This window comes from Lytechinus variegatus, chromosome 12 (genome assembly GCF_018143015.1).
Source record: "Lytechinus variegatus isolate NC3 chromosome 12, Lvar_3.0, whole genome shotgun sequence".
Classification (NCBI taxonomy): Eukaryota; Metazoa; Echinodermata; class Echinoidea; order Temnopleuroida; family Toxopneustidae; genus Lytechinus; species Lytechinus variegatus.
In genome coordinates, this window is record NC_054751.1 from 35261330 (window position 1) to 35277596 (window position 16267).

The 16267-nt window shown below is 39.5% G+C and overlaps 2 protein-coding genes across 2 annotated transcripts; both read right to left on the reverse strand.

Annotated features, from left to right (window-relative positions):
- Positions 1-263: 263 nt before the first annotated feature.
- On the reverse strand, positions 264-5487 carry LOC121425541 (mucin-22-like). Its single transcript, XM_041621620.1, has 4 exons — positions 5150-5487; positions 3660-4205; positions 2535-2790; positions 264-1202 (listed from the first exon to the last, which is right to left on the reverse strand). Exons 1-4 carry the CDS (start codon positions 5474-5476, stop codon positions 847-849), a joined length of 1485 nt encoding a protein of 494 aa, XP_041477554.1. The 5' UTR covers positions 5477-5487; the 3' UTR covers positions 264-846.
- Positions 5488-9942: 4455 nt separating this feature from the next.
- Positions 9943-15498, reverse strand: LOC121424713. Its single transcript, XM_041620462.1, has one exon. It carries the CDS (start codon positions 15496-15498, stop codon positions 9943-9945), a length of 5556 nt encoding a protein of 1851 aa, XP_041476396.1.
- Positions 15499-16267: the final 769 nt, after the last annotated feature.

Below are 16267 nucleotides of genomic sequence, written 5' to 3' on the forward strand. Positions count from 1 at the left end.
TAATTTGTTTGAGGTTTACACTTACATTCTCTCTTCATCCATTCTGTACATTGTTTAATAATAATAATGATATGAGGTATTTATATTGCGCACATATCCACCTTGTTAGGTGCTCAAGGCGCTCCTACTAGTATATTACCCGGCTAAGCAAGGCGTCCAGAGCGCACACAGCTTCTTCAGGAATTACTTCCCACCGGTACCCATTTACCTCACCTGGGTTGAGTGCAGCACATTGTGGATCAGTTTCTTGCTGAAGGAAATTACGCCATGGCTGGGATTCGAACCCACGACCCTCTGTTTCAAAGTCCGGAGACTAATCCACTCGGCCACAACGCTACAAGTTCCAAGTTGGAAGCCAGTACTGACTAAACATGTTATTTTTATATTAAAAGTACATAGGGCACTATATTGTTGTTTTTAAAAAAACGTAATTGAATCAAGTACAGAAAATACAGTAATACAGTGCTTGGACATCGTCGACTTGCTCATTAGCATACCTCCCATAGTAGACAGTTATATGCAATAGTTTTATATGAGATATTGTTAAATTCCATACATGCTTGTTTGGTTTTATGTGCTTATTAAGATCAAGTTAACAGAGGTGTCCTTCGTACTTTTTAGGGCCTATGCATGGCCCCCCAAATAGTAATTATGCCAATGCTTGAAATGGGTATATGCCTTTCACGGATTACTCTACTTTGGACGGTGAGAGTTAGAAATAAAAAACTACCTGAACCTGATTATGCATACGGTATAAATTTGACAAATGGTTGGCCAGGAAAACAGGGTGTTTTTAAAACCAGCGTGCATATCAACAACTCTGTCAACCTATTAATATGGAAGCGATTATCTACCAGTCAAGCTCGCAAAAGCATCTGAATCGACAGCTAAAGCATCTGAATCTCCTGCTGGTTCTCTGGCAGGGGCCAGGTCGGTATTGGTAGGGTATGAGCTGAGTTGCTTGATGGTCATTCTACTCTTCTCATAGGAAATTTTCGTTCCGGCCGGACTGAATATCCAATAGATACCCTGTCCTATACCAGGGGATTCCAGCGAAGATTGGTAGACACCATTGAGATTGGTGTATCCCTGATCGTTGACCCACCAACCACCTTTCATAGTTGCCATTAGATTATTAGTCGATGAAAGGTCATTGTCTTCAGTTGAGAAGGGAAGGCCATTGAGCGTGATAGTTGGGTCACCTGATAAGAAAAGTTACATTTGGTTATGATGAATTATGTTTGTGGGCCTTTAATCGTGGAATAAAGTGTTATAATAGTAATAATAGGCATTTATATAGCACTATCTATCTAGAATCGCGCACTATCGCGCACACACCCCAAATAAAATCTCTTACTCACACACACACCCTACCCTCACACACAACACACACACACACACACCCAAACCCGCCCATACAGTAACAACATGCCAAGCTCCTGTGTCTGAGTCTGATGGCGACTCGAGCTAACAGTCAGCGCAGCCATTATTTATACACATCTAAATAATAATAATAATAATAACATTTGTAGGGCGCTTTATACTGGTGTTCCAAAGCGCACAGGTTGGCAGATTATAATAATATACAGCCAATCGGTAAAAAAAAAAGTTATGAGAAAAGGTGAGCTTTGAGTGACGATTTGAAAATTTCTACTGAGGGAGCATTTTGGATATGAATTGGGAGTTTATTCCAGAGGGTGGGAGCAATTACAGAAAATGCACGATCACCATATCGGGTCTTAGTGCGAGGGCCATGAATTAAATTATTGGAACGTAAGGATCTGACAGAAGAGGAAGAACGAAGGGAAATAAGGTCTTGGAGATATTTGGGTGACATATTATCTAAGGAAATACAGTTTTCGTTATTTTAAAGTTGGATCGTTGTCGTCATCATTATCATCAACAGTGGCGTACCTTGGGTCACGGCATGGGGTGGGGGCACCAGCAAAAAAAATGAGTCACTTAGTGAGCGCGCTCGCCAGGTATAACTAATAAAAACATTTTAAGGACAGTGCCAAATATTAAAAAGAAATGTACCTCACTGATCAAATAATGCAAGCGCGAAGCGCGAGCTTAAAATTTGTGACAATCCGACCTAACAATAGACATCATAATCAACATCATAATCATTTTTTTGTAATCATGATACGTAACTGTCTCGCTAAACAATGCGAGCGCGAAGAGCGAGCTGAAATTGTTGTATATATTGACCCAAAACAGGGAGATTTTAAGGACTATACTTTTTCCTTTTTCACGTTTTTTTGTCAGCCGATGGGGGGAGGGCGGTCACGTGCCCCATGCCCCCCGTAGTTACGCCACTGATCATCGACATCTTCTTCCTCCTCCTCCTCCTCATCATCATCATTATCATCATCATTATCATCATTTTCATTGTCACGATCATAATCATCATTTTCTTCATCACTATCCTCATTGTCATCATCAACATGGTCTACATCATCAAAATCAAAATTTTCATTTCTATTTTAAATACTATATAAACCATTTTAAACATTATCGTTATTTGTTCTCACCTGCTGTTCCAGCATAACCACCGATTTCAATCTGATAGTTGGTTTCATCGCCACCCACTTGGAATGTAGTGAATGTAGCATAATAAGAACCGCTCGGATGAACTAATTCTATCAGAAGACCGCATTTGATTGATGACGTCATCTGATGGACATACTCTAGTCCAATCCACGATTCTGTTTCATCTGAGAAACCTGCCACGTATTCCTTCCATGATCGTGAAAAGTCTAGACTTCCGCTACTACGAGATTGCATTACCTGTAAATAACGAATTTATTTATCAACCTCTCGCCATGATTCATTACAGGATGAATGGTTGAAATGCGATTAAAAAAAATATATAGTTCATTGTTCAAAACAGAAATCTTTGGGCAAATTCATTTTGCCCAATCGATCGTGGTTAACACGATTCTTTCTAATAGTCATTTTATTTCATTAAAATCACTATATATAAATTTAGATCTTCAACAGAGATATGAAATGAAGTCACAATTTGCAAGCAATTCAATAAAGGTCAACTTAAAAAAAGTCTGCCATGTTGCCATTTCTCTCCCCTTAATGACAAATGATATGTAGTTATTATTATTATTATTTGTTTGGCGTCACCTGTGCCTGGGAGGCGAAAAGCGAACTGAATCACTATGACCCGCAGGTCTCTCCTCCCGATATAACTGATTGGGGGGAATGCAGGTGGACCACTACACCGGGGTTACCCCCTACTCTTATACGAATAGTGCAGTGGGTTCTTAACGTGCAACGGTGGCTCTCCTCTACACGGGGCCTCCATTTAACGTCCTATCCGAGGGACGGAGTGTTTTCCATTGTAACATAGCCTGCATCTATGAAACATGGGAGAGACGTTTACACACAACGCAATGGCTTTAGTCATCCGCCCAGGGTGGACTCGAACCCACGATCTTTGGTTCGACGGGCAGACGCGTTACCGACTGAGCCAACACCGCTCTCTCAGTTGTGGATGTCCAAATGATAAAATGACAAATGAAGGCCTAGCAAGGACATTCTCATCATATTCATATAGAGATAAATGACAAGATAATAAAAATCCATTATTGGTCTAATACAATGATCATGAATTGGAAAATAGAAATTGCAGACTATGAACATACCACATCAGTAGGATATTCGACCGCAGTTGTTGTTGGCTGTGTTGTTGAGGCTGTAGTCGTTGGTTGGGTGGTTGTAGTGACTGTAGTAGGAGCCTGTGTAGTTGTGGCAGCAGTTGTCGTTGTGGGTAATGTAGTAGTTGTAGGTTGTGTTGTAGTGACTGTAGTTGTTGCCTGTGTAGTTGTTGCAGCAGTTGTCGTTGAGGGTAATGTAGTAGTTGTAGGTTGTGTTGTAGTGACTGTAGTTGTTGCCTGTGTAGTTGTGGCAGCAGTTGTCGTTGTGGGTAATGTAGTAGTTGTAGGTTGTGTTGTAGTGACTGTAGTTGTTGCCTGTGTAGTTGTGGCAGCAGTTGTCGTTGTGGGTAATGTAGTAGTTGTAGGCTGTTTTGTCGTGACTGTAGTAGGTGCCTGTGTAGTTGTGGCAGCAGTTGTCGTTGTGGGTAATGTGGTAGCGGCCGTAGTTGTAGCTAGTGTAGTTAAAATGACTGTGGTTGTTGACGGCTTAGTTGTCGCAGCAACTGTTGTGGTAGGTTGTGTTGTTGTGGAAGTCTGTACAATGGTCATGATGAAATAATAATAAAAATAATGATAATAATAATAACAAAAAAATAATGATAAAAATGATAATGATAATAATAATAGTAATAATAATAATGATAATACGACTTATCATAGATTCATATCCGTATAAGAAGACCAATGCGCTGATTGCAATTGGTTGAATAGCATTTTTATCCATTGATAATATTAGTTAAAGCATCTTAGGTCATCAGACTTCAGAAAGAAAAAAAACACCATTGCGTTGGTAACTATAGAGACTCGATATAACATGCTTAAATGTTTAAAAGATTGGTTCTAGGCCTATAAAAATGATTTCAAGGTTAGCTTTCTACCATGCAATTATAAAGGAGAATTCTTCATCATTGCAGACATGATAGACCCAGCCCGATTTGTTTTTTCAGATACTGTTTAATTTTTTCAATTATCACAAAAAATACACTGGAAGTGTGGATTTTTTTAATGGAGAAACTTCCTCGTTATTAACTCAGTCGCTTCGCTCTCCCATTTCTATTAATACATACATATATTACTTCGGTTATTCTTGCACCCTAATATCCTACGAAAAATAATCCTGCATATACAGACATGCAAGTAATGTATTAAATAAAAACTATGCAATATATGGAACAAAAAATATCACTTGAGGCTCCTTAAGTTCTGTTAATTTACACATGGAATATTTAGTTTGCATGTTAGGCCAACGTTTATTTTCATACAAGTATAATATATAAGTAATTTGTTATTTTCTTAATGATGCATTACTTATTGTGAATGTTTTGGTTTGTGCACTTTAAAATAAAAAGGACCAATCAAGCACAAAATACAAACACGCAAGAACAAAGATTGACGAAGTACTTTAGGCTGTGTGGATTCTATATTTAAAAGATGTTAATTTTACGTAGTAACTAGATGAAATCAATAGTTTTTTTTACCTGTCCACCTATTCGAGTCAAATAAACCACGTTCTCCTTTTTAACCAGCTCTTGTGGATACTGGTCAGATGTAGCCGAGTTGATTTCACATTTTCGCTCTAATTTATGATAATTCATTGACAGACATTCGCTATTGTCTGTGCAAATCAAAGCGCATTTTAACAAAGAAATGCTTAGTTTTTCCTCGACGACATGACCCGTTAGGATGCTGTCTGATTCTCTACTCGCAAAGCGATAGGATCTTTTCATTATTCCATAGCTCAAATCAAGTAAAGACAATAAAATGAGAAAGAAATAAGCCCTCATAGATCCAGTCATCTTGAGCATATCAAATCCTTCAATTCCCTCCTGATAAACCTAATTCAAGACATCTATTTTTAAAAAATTAAATTAATGTGGGGTTTCATGTATTTCTCTGCTTAGAGGAAAAAAACTACTTTGCTTTCAGAGTATTATCCAGCTGCTGCTCAGTATACAGTTTTTGGCATTGTCCATTTTCTTTCACACGGCCAGTTTCTTGAAACTTAGATATTCTGAACAATAATTCCTCTCCATATCCAGACTGATCACAAAAGGCTAAGGTAAATAACGATCAAATACCATTCAAGAGACAATTATTATATGATATGATTATCATGTAGCTCTATTAGAGAATGCGCTTTTTGTCGGTATGATATATCCAAGATTAGTTCCATGATAATGCTTTGAATGATATCAAAGCGAATTTACAAATTATAACCAAGATATTCCAAGATGAGCTAAGTGACAAACTGTTGATGTAAACTAGAATCTTGAAGCGATGAAATGAGGCATCACATAAAGCACGGTATAACGTTGTATTGTGGCTAGGTTCACGTGATTCTCCTCACAAACAAATTATGCCAATATTGAATGCTCTTGAAAAATAATTGGCTCTTCCCATATTGGGTATGGGATCGATCCGGCTTTCGATAATCCGCTCAAATTTGTTTTCTGTGCATAGGCCTATTCAGTAATTTGAGCGATTAAAACCGCTTGTTATGACCTTTCCCCCCTTTCCACAGCAATAATTAAATCGATTATTTTCTTATTTGTATCCTTAATTTGGTCCAAGGACTGCCCAGCTTCACGCCACGCTATCAATTACATGCCAATGCTCGCCTCACATAACATACATATGTTGACTACCGATTTTTGTTTTTATTCAATTGCCTTTTGTTTTCCCACGAAGCAGCAGCAGCACCAGGGTAGAGGGTAGAGAAGATGGGGTAGTAATCAAAGGTCAAGTCTACCCCAGAAAAATGTTGATTTCAATATACAGTGCGTCCCAGAATAAACGAAACCGAGATTTAGCGATCATTTATCATAACTTAATCATAAATAGAATATACAAATGACCTACCAATTTAAAGCTTAGAATCTCCTCTTTCATCTAATATTACTTAGGTTATTTCTTATTCACGCATGAGTGAGCAAAAACAATTTGAAGAAAGGATACCAAAAACTCATTTTGTGGGGGGTATCTGGGTTTCAAAAGGAAAACCTCATTTCTCAAAAGTTCAATATCTGCTCTTTAATTTGGTACCTCAATTACTGAATTTGGTCAAGAAATAAAAAAGTTCTGGTCATTTGAAATAAGGCTTGTATTTCCATAATTTCATGAGATAAACGTGTTTTCACCGGTTTCCCACATCAGCTTTCGCATGGTGAACAAAAGATTTAATGCATGGCTGATCGTCAACAAAACGGAGTGTCGAGTGAGTTAGAAAGCCAGCCTGGAGAACCTCTTCATTTTATGAAATTATTGAAATTAAAGCCTTATTTCAAATGACCAGAATTTTGTTATTTCTTGACCATTTTCTGTAATTTTGGTACCAAATTAAAGAGCAGATATTGAACTTTTCAGAAATGTGGTTTTCTTTTTGAAACCCAGATACCCCCGCCAAATGAGTTTTTGGTATCCTTTCTTCAAATTGTTTTTGCTCACTCATGCGTGAATAAGAAATAATCTAAGTAATATCAGATGAAAGAGGGGATTCTAAGCTTTAAATTGGTAGGTCATTTGTCTATTTTATTTATGATTAAGTTATGATAAATGATCGCTAAATCTCGGTTTCGTTTTTTCTGGGACGCACTGTATAGAGAAAAATCAAACAGGCATAACAATGACAATTTCATCAAATCGGATGTAAAATAAGAAAGTTATGGCATTTTAATTTTTCGCTTAATTTTCACAAAATAGTTATATGCACAATTTAGTCACATGCAAATCAGATAATCGATGATGTTCGTCACTCACTATTTCCTTTGATATTGTTTGAATTATGCAATATTTCAATTTTTACAAATTTGACAATAAGAACTAACTTGACTGAACCAAAAAATGTTATACAATGATAATTCCACATGTTCAGGGCGAAAAGGGGACAATGGGGAGAAAATTAAAATATTTCATATTTCACATATTATACAAAAGAAATAGTGTGTGAGTTATGTCATCAATTCCTCATCTGCAGGATAGATGTAGCTTTTTAAGTATTTGTAACTTGATCTACAATGTAAACGCTATGATATAGTGTACTATGTATAGCGTTCCTAAATGCCTTATTATTATTATTATTATTATCTGCATACCGACCGGAATGTGCATGTAACTATTTTGTGAAATAAAGCGAAACTTAAATATGTCATAACTTTATTATTTTACATCCGACTTTGATGAAACTTACAGTGTTGTGCTTGTTCAATTTTTGTCTATTTATTCAAATCAACTTTTTGTTGGGGTGGACTTGTCCTTTAAGGGAACTGTGTAATGTTTGAATGAAAGAAAAATAGGCACATTATATATATCTACGACCCTTGCTTATGAATTCCCTTCCCACTTCTCCCTTCTGTCTTTTCTTCATGTGCCTTTTTAGGGGGGGGGGGGGGTGTAGGTGACGTTAACCAATTTCCCCACAGATCACCGTGACAACAATAAACCAGAGTTGTGAGACCATGCGTCCAATATAAAGATGCAAGTAGCAAGGTTCAACAACATTGGCTCATCAAAATACGACAAAATAGCGGTGAATCTATGGAATTATCGTGATTATGTTTATCAACACACGTGTCAATTCTTGCTGCCCAGATTACACAGCGCCTCCAAGCGACAAGGCCAAAATTGTCACTGAAGATTTCTCGCTTCTGACGTCATTGGACGTCTGAGCAAATCATAGCACTGGATTTGGCATATAATTAGTTAATCTGAATAAATGAATACTCTGACAATTTACATCCCGGCCCCTTAAATGAGAAGTTCAAATCACTGAACATTTACCACATTTTCTTTAAGTAAATTGACAGACCAAAATAAACTCATCAAAAATAGTATCCCCTTTGATAAATATTCATGAGTGCCTTTAAACATCACTCTAGTCTTAAATGAGCCTCAACTTGTGTAACCTACATTGCCTTTGATTATAAGCATTATATAAATATTGCACATAGTTTCTTAAGCTACAAATGTATTTCTAGAATGAGAATCTGCTTGATTCACTCCTTTAAATTTGAAGAGAAACACATTTTGCTACTACCTGACAATAATTGCACGTCATTCAAAAGAAGTGTACAAACTAATGAAGAAAATATATAACCTCTGTTAATATGACATCTTCAATTCTGCAGAAATAAACCTAAAATTATCTGGACTTGAAATACAAATTTCCTCAATTGAAAGAAATTTATCTGTACTCCACATATCATTCTGGAGTTGTAAGAATAAATCAAACAAAAAATATTTGTCAAACTGCACAGATTTCTGTATCACAAATATTCAGGTTAAAAAAAAAAAAATTGCAGAAAATTCATACTCATCAAATAAAAAATGACACAAATGACATTTCATGCAAAAATCATGTCTATATTATGTCAAATAGTGAAAAGGCATTCAATTTGTTCCTCTTGCATATATTCAATGTTCAAAATATCAAAAGTGGCGTCATGTATTTTTTTTTGCTTTTTTGTTTTTTGTTTTTTTTTTGTATGACACTAACTTACTAAGAAAATCAAAGAAAAATTATGTATTTCACTTCAAATTTCTTTAACTGTCTTATTGAATGCATTTTCACACATGAATAAAGGCATAAAATGCATACAGGCATAAATTCAACTCAAGAATATCAGACATTCCTTAAATCGTGAAAGTTCAAAAGTTCAGTTGTTTCAACCATCTGAGTGTCTGAAAGTTGTTTTCAAAGTTCTGAGTTCAGAGTCAATGTCCACAGTCTCAGAAAATGTAATGTTTCTGTGATTTTAAAGTTTTGCAAGATTTATTTAGAGTCTGCAAGTTTCTTTAGAGTCTGAATATCATTTTCATCTCATCATTAAATAATCTTGCTGCATTGTTCTTCCTTTCTTTCATATATTGAAACCGCTCTGATTTCATCTCTTGGCTGAAGTCTCATCCATAAGCTTCGCGAATCGCGATATAAACAATGTTCATGAATCCTTCGCTGATTTCGCGAATCAATCCGGGGTCGGATATGCTGAATGTGCGGATCCAAGCTCAAAATTATGCATATCTCCATGATCCAAAATTCAAATTCGCGAATCTACATCCAATTTGCTCCAAATCGTTAGAACACAAATTTTGCATATGATCAAACTTTCATATTTGAATTACATGTATTTGCAATATGAATTTTCTTCCATCACAAAACATTATTTCACATATTTTGTATGCATAAATCACATTCTCCAACGCTCCCAAGATATGTTGAATATTCTTCTCTCAAATTCAGGAAATTTCAAATAGATTATTCAAACAAATGGCATTACTTTTCATCACTTTCCACGGATTCCAACAAGCACAATTTGTGAATCGGTCTTGTCAATTCTCCTGTGACCACTTTCACCTTTGCTGACCGCACAAGCTTATCCTTGCCGGGGTAGATTTCAACCACTCTGCCCAGCAACCATTTGTTACGAGGCATGTCATCAACGACGAGAACGACGTCATCCACGTCGAGATTTCTTCTTTCTTTGACCCACTTCTGGCGGTGTTGTAATGTTGGCAGATACTCCTTCGTCCATCTCCTCCAAAATACATCAGCGAGGTACTGCACCTGTCTCCACCTTCTGCGTGAGTAGAGATCACTCTGGTCGAATACCCCTGGAGGTAGCTCAGCATTCGGCCTAATCAAAAGGTGATTAGGCGTCAGAGGTTCAGGATCCCTCCGATCTGCAGACACCACAGTCAGCGGGCGCCCGTTGACAATCGCCTCCACCTTGCACATTAGCGTAGTCAGTCCTTCATCGTGGAGACTTTGCTGCATCATGAGAGCACCCAAGACTTTGCGTACAGTTCTTATCTGGCGCTCCCAAGCACCTCCCATATGAGATGCTGTAGGTGGGTTGAATTTCCAGGTGATTTCCCTCTGAAGTAGGAATTGATGAATTTGGCGTTGATTCCAGCATTTGATTCCTTCTCTCAATTCTCTCTCAGCCCCAACAAAGTTACTGCCATTATCTGACCAGATAACCTCTGGTCTTCCTCGTCTCGAGATGAATCTTTCCAGACCATTGATGAACGAGTCTGTGTCCATAGCATGAAGAACCTCAATATGGATGGCTCTCAGAACCAAACATGTAAATATGCATCCATATCTCTTGACGTCCTTTCGTCCCTGTTTTACAGTAAATGGTCCAAAGCAGTCTACCCCCACATTAGTGAATGGAGGCTTATCAGGGGTGATTCTCTCTCGAGGCAGATCAGACATCTTCTGCTCCATGGGCTGTGATGATTGCCGTCTGCAAACAAAACATTTGCGTAGTACTTCCTTTACTGCAGAACGTCCTCCAATTATCCAATAGCGTTCTCTCAAGCGTGCTAAGACATGTTCCTGTCCAGAATGTCCAGTGAGTTCATGGAAATGTCTTACAAGCAGCTCAACGACATGATGTTTCTTGGGAAGAATTAGTGGGTGCTTGAATCCTTCATTCAGAGTACTATACTGCAGTCGGCCTCCTACACAAATGAGTCCATTTTCATTCATTTCTGGGTTGAGTTTTGACAAGGAACTTGATTTCATTACCTTTCTTTCCTTTGACTTCACTGACTTGTCATTTTCTTTGTTGATTTGGGGCATTCCTTCAAGGTATTCATACTCAGTCTTGAAATGTGTTTTTTGCACATAGTGTATGACAGCTTCTTCTGCTTTCTTCATCTCTGACAAAGACAAAGGGTGATTCATTTGAGATCCTTCAAAATTGACCTTGTGACCTGCTTTCCATCTCAGATAGCTTCTGAGTCTCAGCATATACACTACAGCTTTCTTCAGGCAAAACCATGATGAATATCTTCTTATCAGAGCTTCAATGACATCTTCTGAGTGCGTAGAAGAAAATACTCCTTGAGTTTGACCTTGTTTGACCTCTGGGTCATTGTTCAATTTGTGTCCTTGAAGTTCAATACATCTTGGCCATTCATCTTCATCTGCATACAGGAAATCTGGTCCTGTTAGCCATCGGCCATTCAATTCTCTTGGTGTCAGTCCTCTAGTGATGTCATCTGCAGGGTTCAGGTCAGAGCTCACATGTCTCCACTGCTTTGGATTTGATCCCTCTCTTATGGCGGCAATTCTATTAGCGACGAAAGTATGAAATCTCTTGTCTTCATTGCTGATGTAATGCAGTACAATGGCACTGTCTGTCCAGAAGACTGATTCCTTGAGCTGAAGATCAAGCTCATGTCTGATCATTCCATCCATCGTTACTGCCAAGGTTGCAGCCATGAGTTCCAATCTAGGAAGTGTCACTTTCTTGAGGGGGGTTAGACGAGATCTGGCCAAGACGATGTTGCAGTCGACTTCTCCTTTCTCATTCTTCATGCGTAGATACGTCACTACCCCATATGCTTTCTCTGAAGCATCACAAAAATGATGAAGTTGATTTTCCACCACTTGTTCAAAGTCATAGGGCTTGTAGCATCGGTTGATTTTTACATCTTCCATCTGAGATAGCTCAGCCTTCCATTTTTGCCATTTGACCCGATATTCATCTGGAATGGGATCATCCCATCCCAATTTCATGGCTGTCAGTCCCTGTAGCAATCCTTTGGCATACAAGATGAACGGGCCAGCAAATCCATACGGATCATACACAGACGCTACTTCACTTAACAATCCTCGACGAGTCAATGGTTTATCCTTGGGAGTGATCTTATAGCTAAAGCAGTCCAGTTCAGTATTCCATTCAACTCCAAGGGCCCTCTCAATAGGCAGGGTGTCACAGTTGAGATCCAAACCTTTCACTTGCTTGGCTCTGTCTTCTTCAGGAATTGATGTAAGGACTTTCGAGCTATTGCTTGCCCACTTCGTCAACTTGAAACCACCCTTTTCCAGTAGGTTCCTTAACTCTGCTGCAACAGTTATTGCCTTTTCTTCATTTTCACAGGAAATAAGGCAATCGTCAACATAGAAGTTATGCGCAACAGCTGTCACTGCTTCAGGGCTGTATTCTTCCTGATGGTCCTCTGCCGTCCTCTTCAGAGCGTAACTGCAAACACTGGGGCTCCATGTTCCGCCAAATAGATGTACACACATTCGAAATAGCTTGGGTTGTAGTTCCAAGTTACCTTCTGGCCACCAGAGGAATCTGAGCACATCACGCTCTGCTTGTGGTACACGGACTTGGTGGAACATGGCTTGGATATCAGCCATCATGGCGGCAGGTTCTTGTCTAAAGCGCAGGAGAACTCCAAGCAGCTTGTTTGTCATGTCTGGGCCTTGCATAACAGCATCATTCAAAGACCGTCCCTGAGACTTTGCAGCACAGTCAAAAACAATTCTTGTTTTGTCTGGCTTCTTGGGGTTAAACACAGGATGATGGGGCAGATACCAAGTAGGACCATTGCTGTCTTCTTCCTGATCTGGGACCTCTTCTGCAAAGTTTTGTTGGAGCAAATCTGCAATTCCCTCCTTATATTTGGTGTGCAGTCGTTCATCCTTTGCCAACCTTTTACCAAGTGACTGCAATCTTGATTCAGCCATAGGACGGCTATCTGGTAGTCTAGGAGGGTCCTCCTTGAATGGGATGGAGAGTTCATAATGTCCTTCCTTAAGACAAACAGAATTGTCCCAAACTTGTAATGCCCTTCTGTCATTGACGGACATTCCTCTTGCATCTTCTGGACCCTTCACAGTTTCCATAGACCAGAACAGTTTCAGCTGGGTTTCCAAACTATCATCATTGGATATGAAACTTGAAGATGCCTGTGTGTTTCCTTCATCTATGTTTACCAAAGGTCCGTTGAGTGTCCAGCCAAGCTTTGTCTTGATGGCAAAAGGACCATCTTCCCCTCGTCGTACTTCCAAAGGAATCAATGCCTCAGGGGTGTCTTGGCCAATCAATAAGTCGACCTTCACAAAGCTGGTAGAATCTAAGATATTCAAATCCTCGAGATGAGGAAATCTTGATATGTCTTCTTGACTTACATTGTTGCAGCTTATATTGATAGCCTTCTTGGTGTAAACATGAGGAAGGGTGACGAGTTCATCTGTATCATGGGCCTGAACTGTAAGACTAATTTCCAGGCATTCCAACTGGTTGTTTGCATGCTCCAGAGTTGACAGAGAAAGTGTTCTTTTCTTCCCGGTAGCATGAAGTCTTTTGCGTAAGTCTTCTGTACAGAAGGAGGTCGTCGAACCTGGATCAAGCATGGCAAATGTGTCAACAGTAAAGTCATCCTCAGATGAATAGACCCGTACTGGTAGAATGGGAAGAGCCACCTTCAATTTACCGGCCCCTGTGACGTGACTTTGTGTACCAAGAGGTTGCTGATCAGGCTGGGCTTGAGAATCAAACTGAGCTGGTTGTTGGGAATTTCCTGATTGCTGTTGTTTACCAGGAGCTATGTGAAGGAACTTTGTGTGTTTCCTGCCACATCCGTCAACTGTACAAGTCCTCTTCAAATAACAATCCTTTGTCATGTGACCTTTGACCAGGCAATTGAAGCAGACACCAGCCTTCTTCGCAAACTGCAATCTTTCAGCAGGAGTCATCTTCTTGAACGTATCACATCCAAAGAGACTGTGTTCCGCTTTGCACAAATAACATTTGCGCTTGAATGTCTTGTTGTTATTGTCATCTGCAGATGTTGTGAAGGAACTAGTAGTAGTCTTCTGCTTAACAGGCTGTCTAGAGGGAGGATATTCTCTCTTCACCTCAACCAAGGCTCCAAACACAGGGTCATTTACCTCTTCAGCTGCATCCGAGACAAAGTTAACCACGTCAGTGATGTTTGGTGCACGTCCATGGTGACGAATGTCCTTCACGACTCGTAGCCATCTACTCTTCAAGTAATACGGCAACCTCTCAATGACCTTCATCATATGTTGTTGGTTGCTCATCTCAGACATCATTCCCAATGCTTGAAGGGTGGTGTTGCAGATCTTGAGGTCATCAGAAAATCGCTGTAGTCCTGATTTGTCAGTAGGTCTCAAGTTTGGTCCGCTTGTGACCTTTCTCACCCATGCTTGACTGATCTTAAATCTACTCCCAAATCTGTCTTCTAAGAGTGTCCTGGCCTTGTGATATCCAACAGCAGGGTCCATAATCATGCAGCACTGAACGATCTTCTTCGGTTCTCCTTCGCAACTGTTAAACAGCCTCAAGAGCTTAGCACCATTGTCGAGTGCTGAACGTCCAATGAGGTTGTCGAAAGATCGGACAAATTCAAAGTATCTTAATGGGTCCCCATTGAACTTGAAAACATCTGCGTTGGACAAACTTATGGCCTCTAGAAGACGTTGATTGTTGAGTTGAGCCTGGGACATCTGTTGGAAGTTATCTGGCATCTGGTATTGTCCTTCAGCTTGCCCGAATGAGGGCGATCTTGCTGAAATTGGATAAGGAATTGTGTCATCTAGATTTGGTTCCAATTTAACGTGACCTTTACCTTGACCTTGAGGGTTAGTATCTAAGCCAGAGTCAGTGTGTTCTTGAGTGGTATTCTTGATGTGACTTGTTTGTGGCTTCTTATCATCATTCTCTTCATAGAGTTCATTGTAGATCATCTCTTCAGCCTTGGCAATCTCAAGTTTAGTCTGGAGTTCCAAAAGTGCCTGCTTCTGCTTTAAGCGAAGTTGCTCTGCCTCTAGTTCTTGCTGAAGTTGCAATCCCTTAGCCGCTGCTGCAAGGGCTGCACGCTTGGCCATTGCCTTGGCTCGTAAATGGGTACTCGAACTAGAAGTCGAGGTAGCTGCGGAAGTCTTGCTCCCACATTGGCTGACAGAGTCTTCCGGTTTGATGTCCAGTTTGACGTCCGGCTTGGTGACTGATTTGACGTCTGGTTTGACATTTGGTTTACCATCTGATTTTGCAGCACACATCCTGATTCACATTCAGATAAAGGGTGTCAATAATCAGGGTGACATATGGTAGGGTGACTAACGCATAAGCGTTGTTGTTGAACTGTAGGTGACGTTAACCAATTTCCCCACAGACCACCGTGACAACAATAAACCAGAGTTGTGAGACCATGCGTCCAATATAAAGATGCAAGTAGCAAGGTTCAACAACATTGGCTCATCAAAATACGACAAAATAGCGGTGAATCTATGGAATTATCGTGATTATGTTTATCAACACACGTGTCAATTCTTGCTGCCCAGATTACACAGCGCCTCCAAGCGACAAGGCCAAAATTGTCACTGAAGATTTCTCGCTTCTGACGTCATTGGACGTCTGAGCAAATCATAGCACTGGATTTGGCATATAATTAGTTAATCTGAATAAATGAATACTCTGACAATGTACAGGGGGGATGGTAGGACCTACTTGGAAACTAAAAGGGAGTCAGTCTTCAGCCTCCTTACCTGTAGTATATGTAAGTATGAATATAGGTCACCAGCACGTATCTTTTTCAATTGAATACAATCATCTGTCGGTTTAGAATAAGTTCCCATGATTTATCCATTGAAACTTGAAGTCATAGGGCCTTTTCACACGTGAATGTTGAATCATCATTGTAATGATTAGATGATATTGCGTCTTTATAATCATCGGACCTTTCACACGCTCACTCGAAAACTGTGATTTGAATTCGAATTCCCGAGCAAAGGTGATATGTGTCCTTGGTGAATTGTCAATCAAAGCACG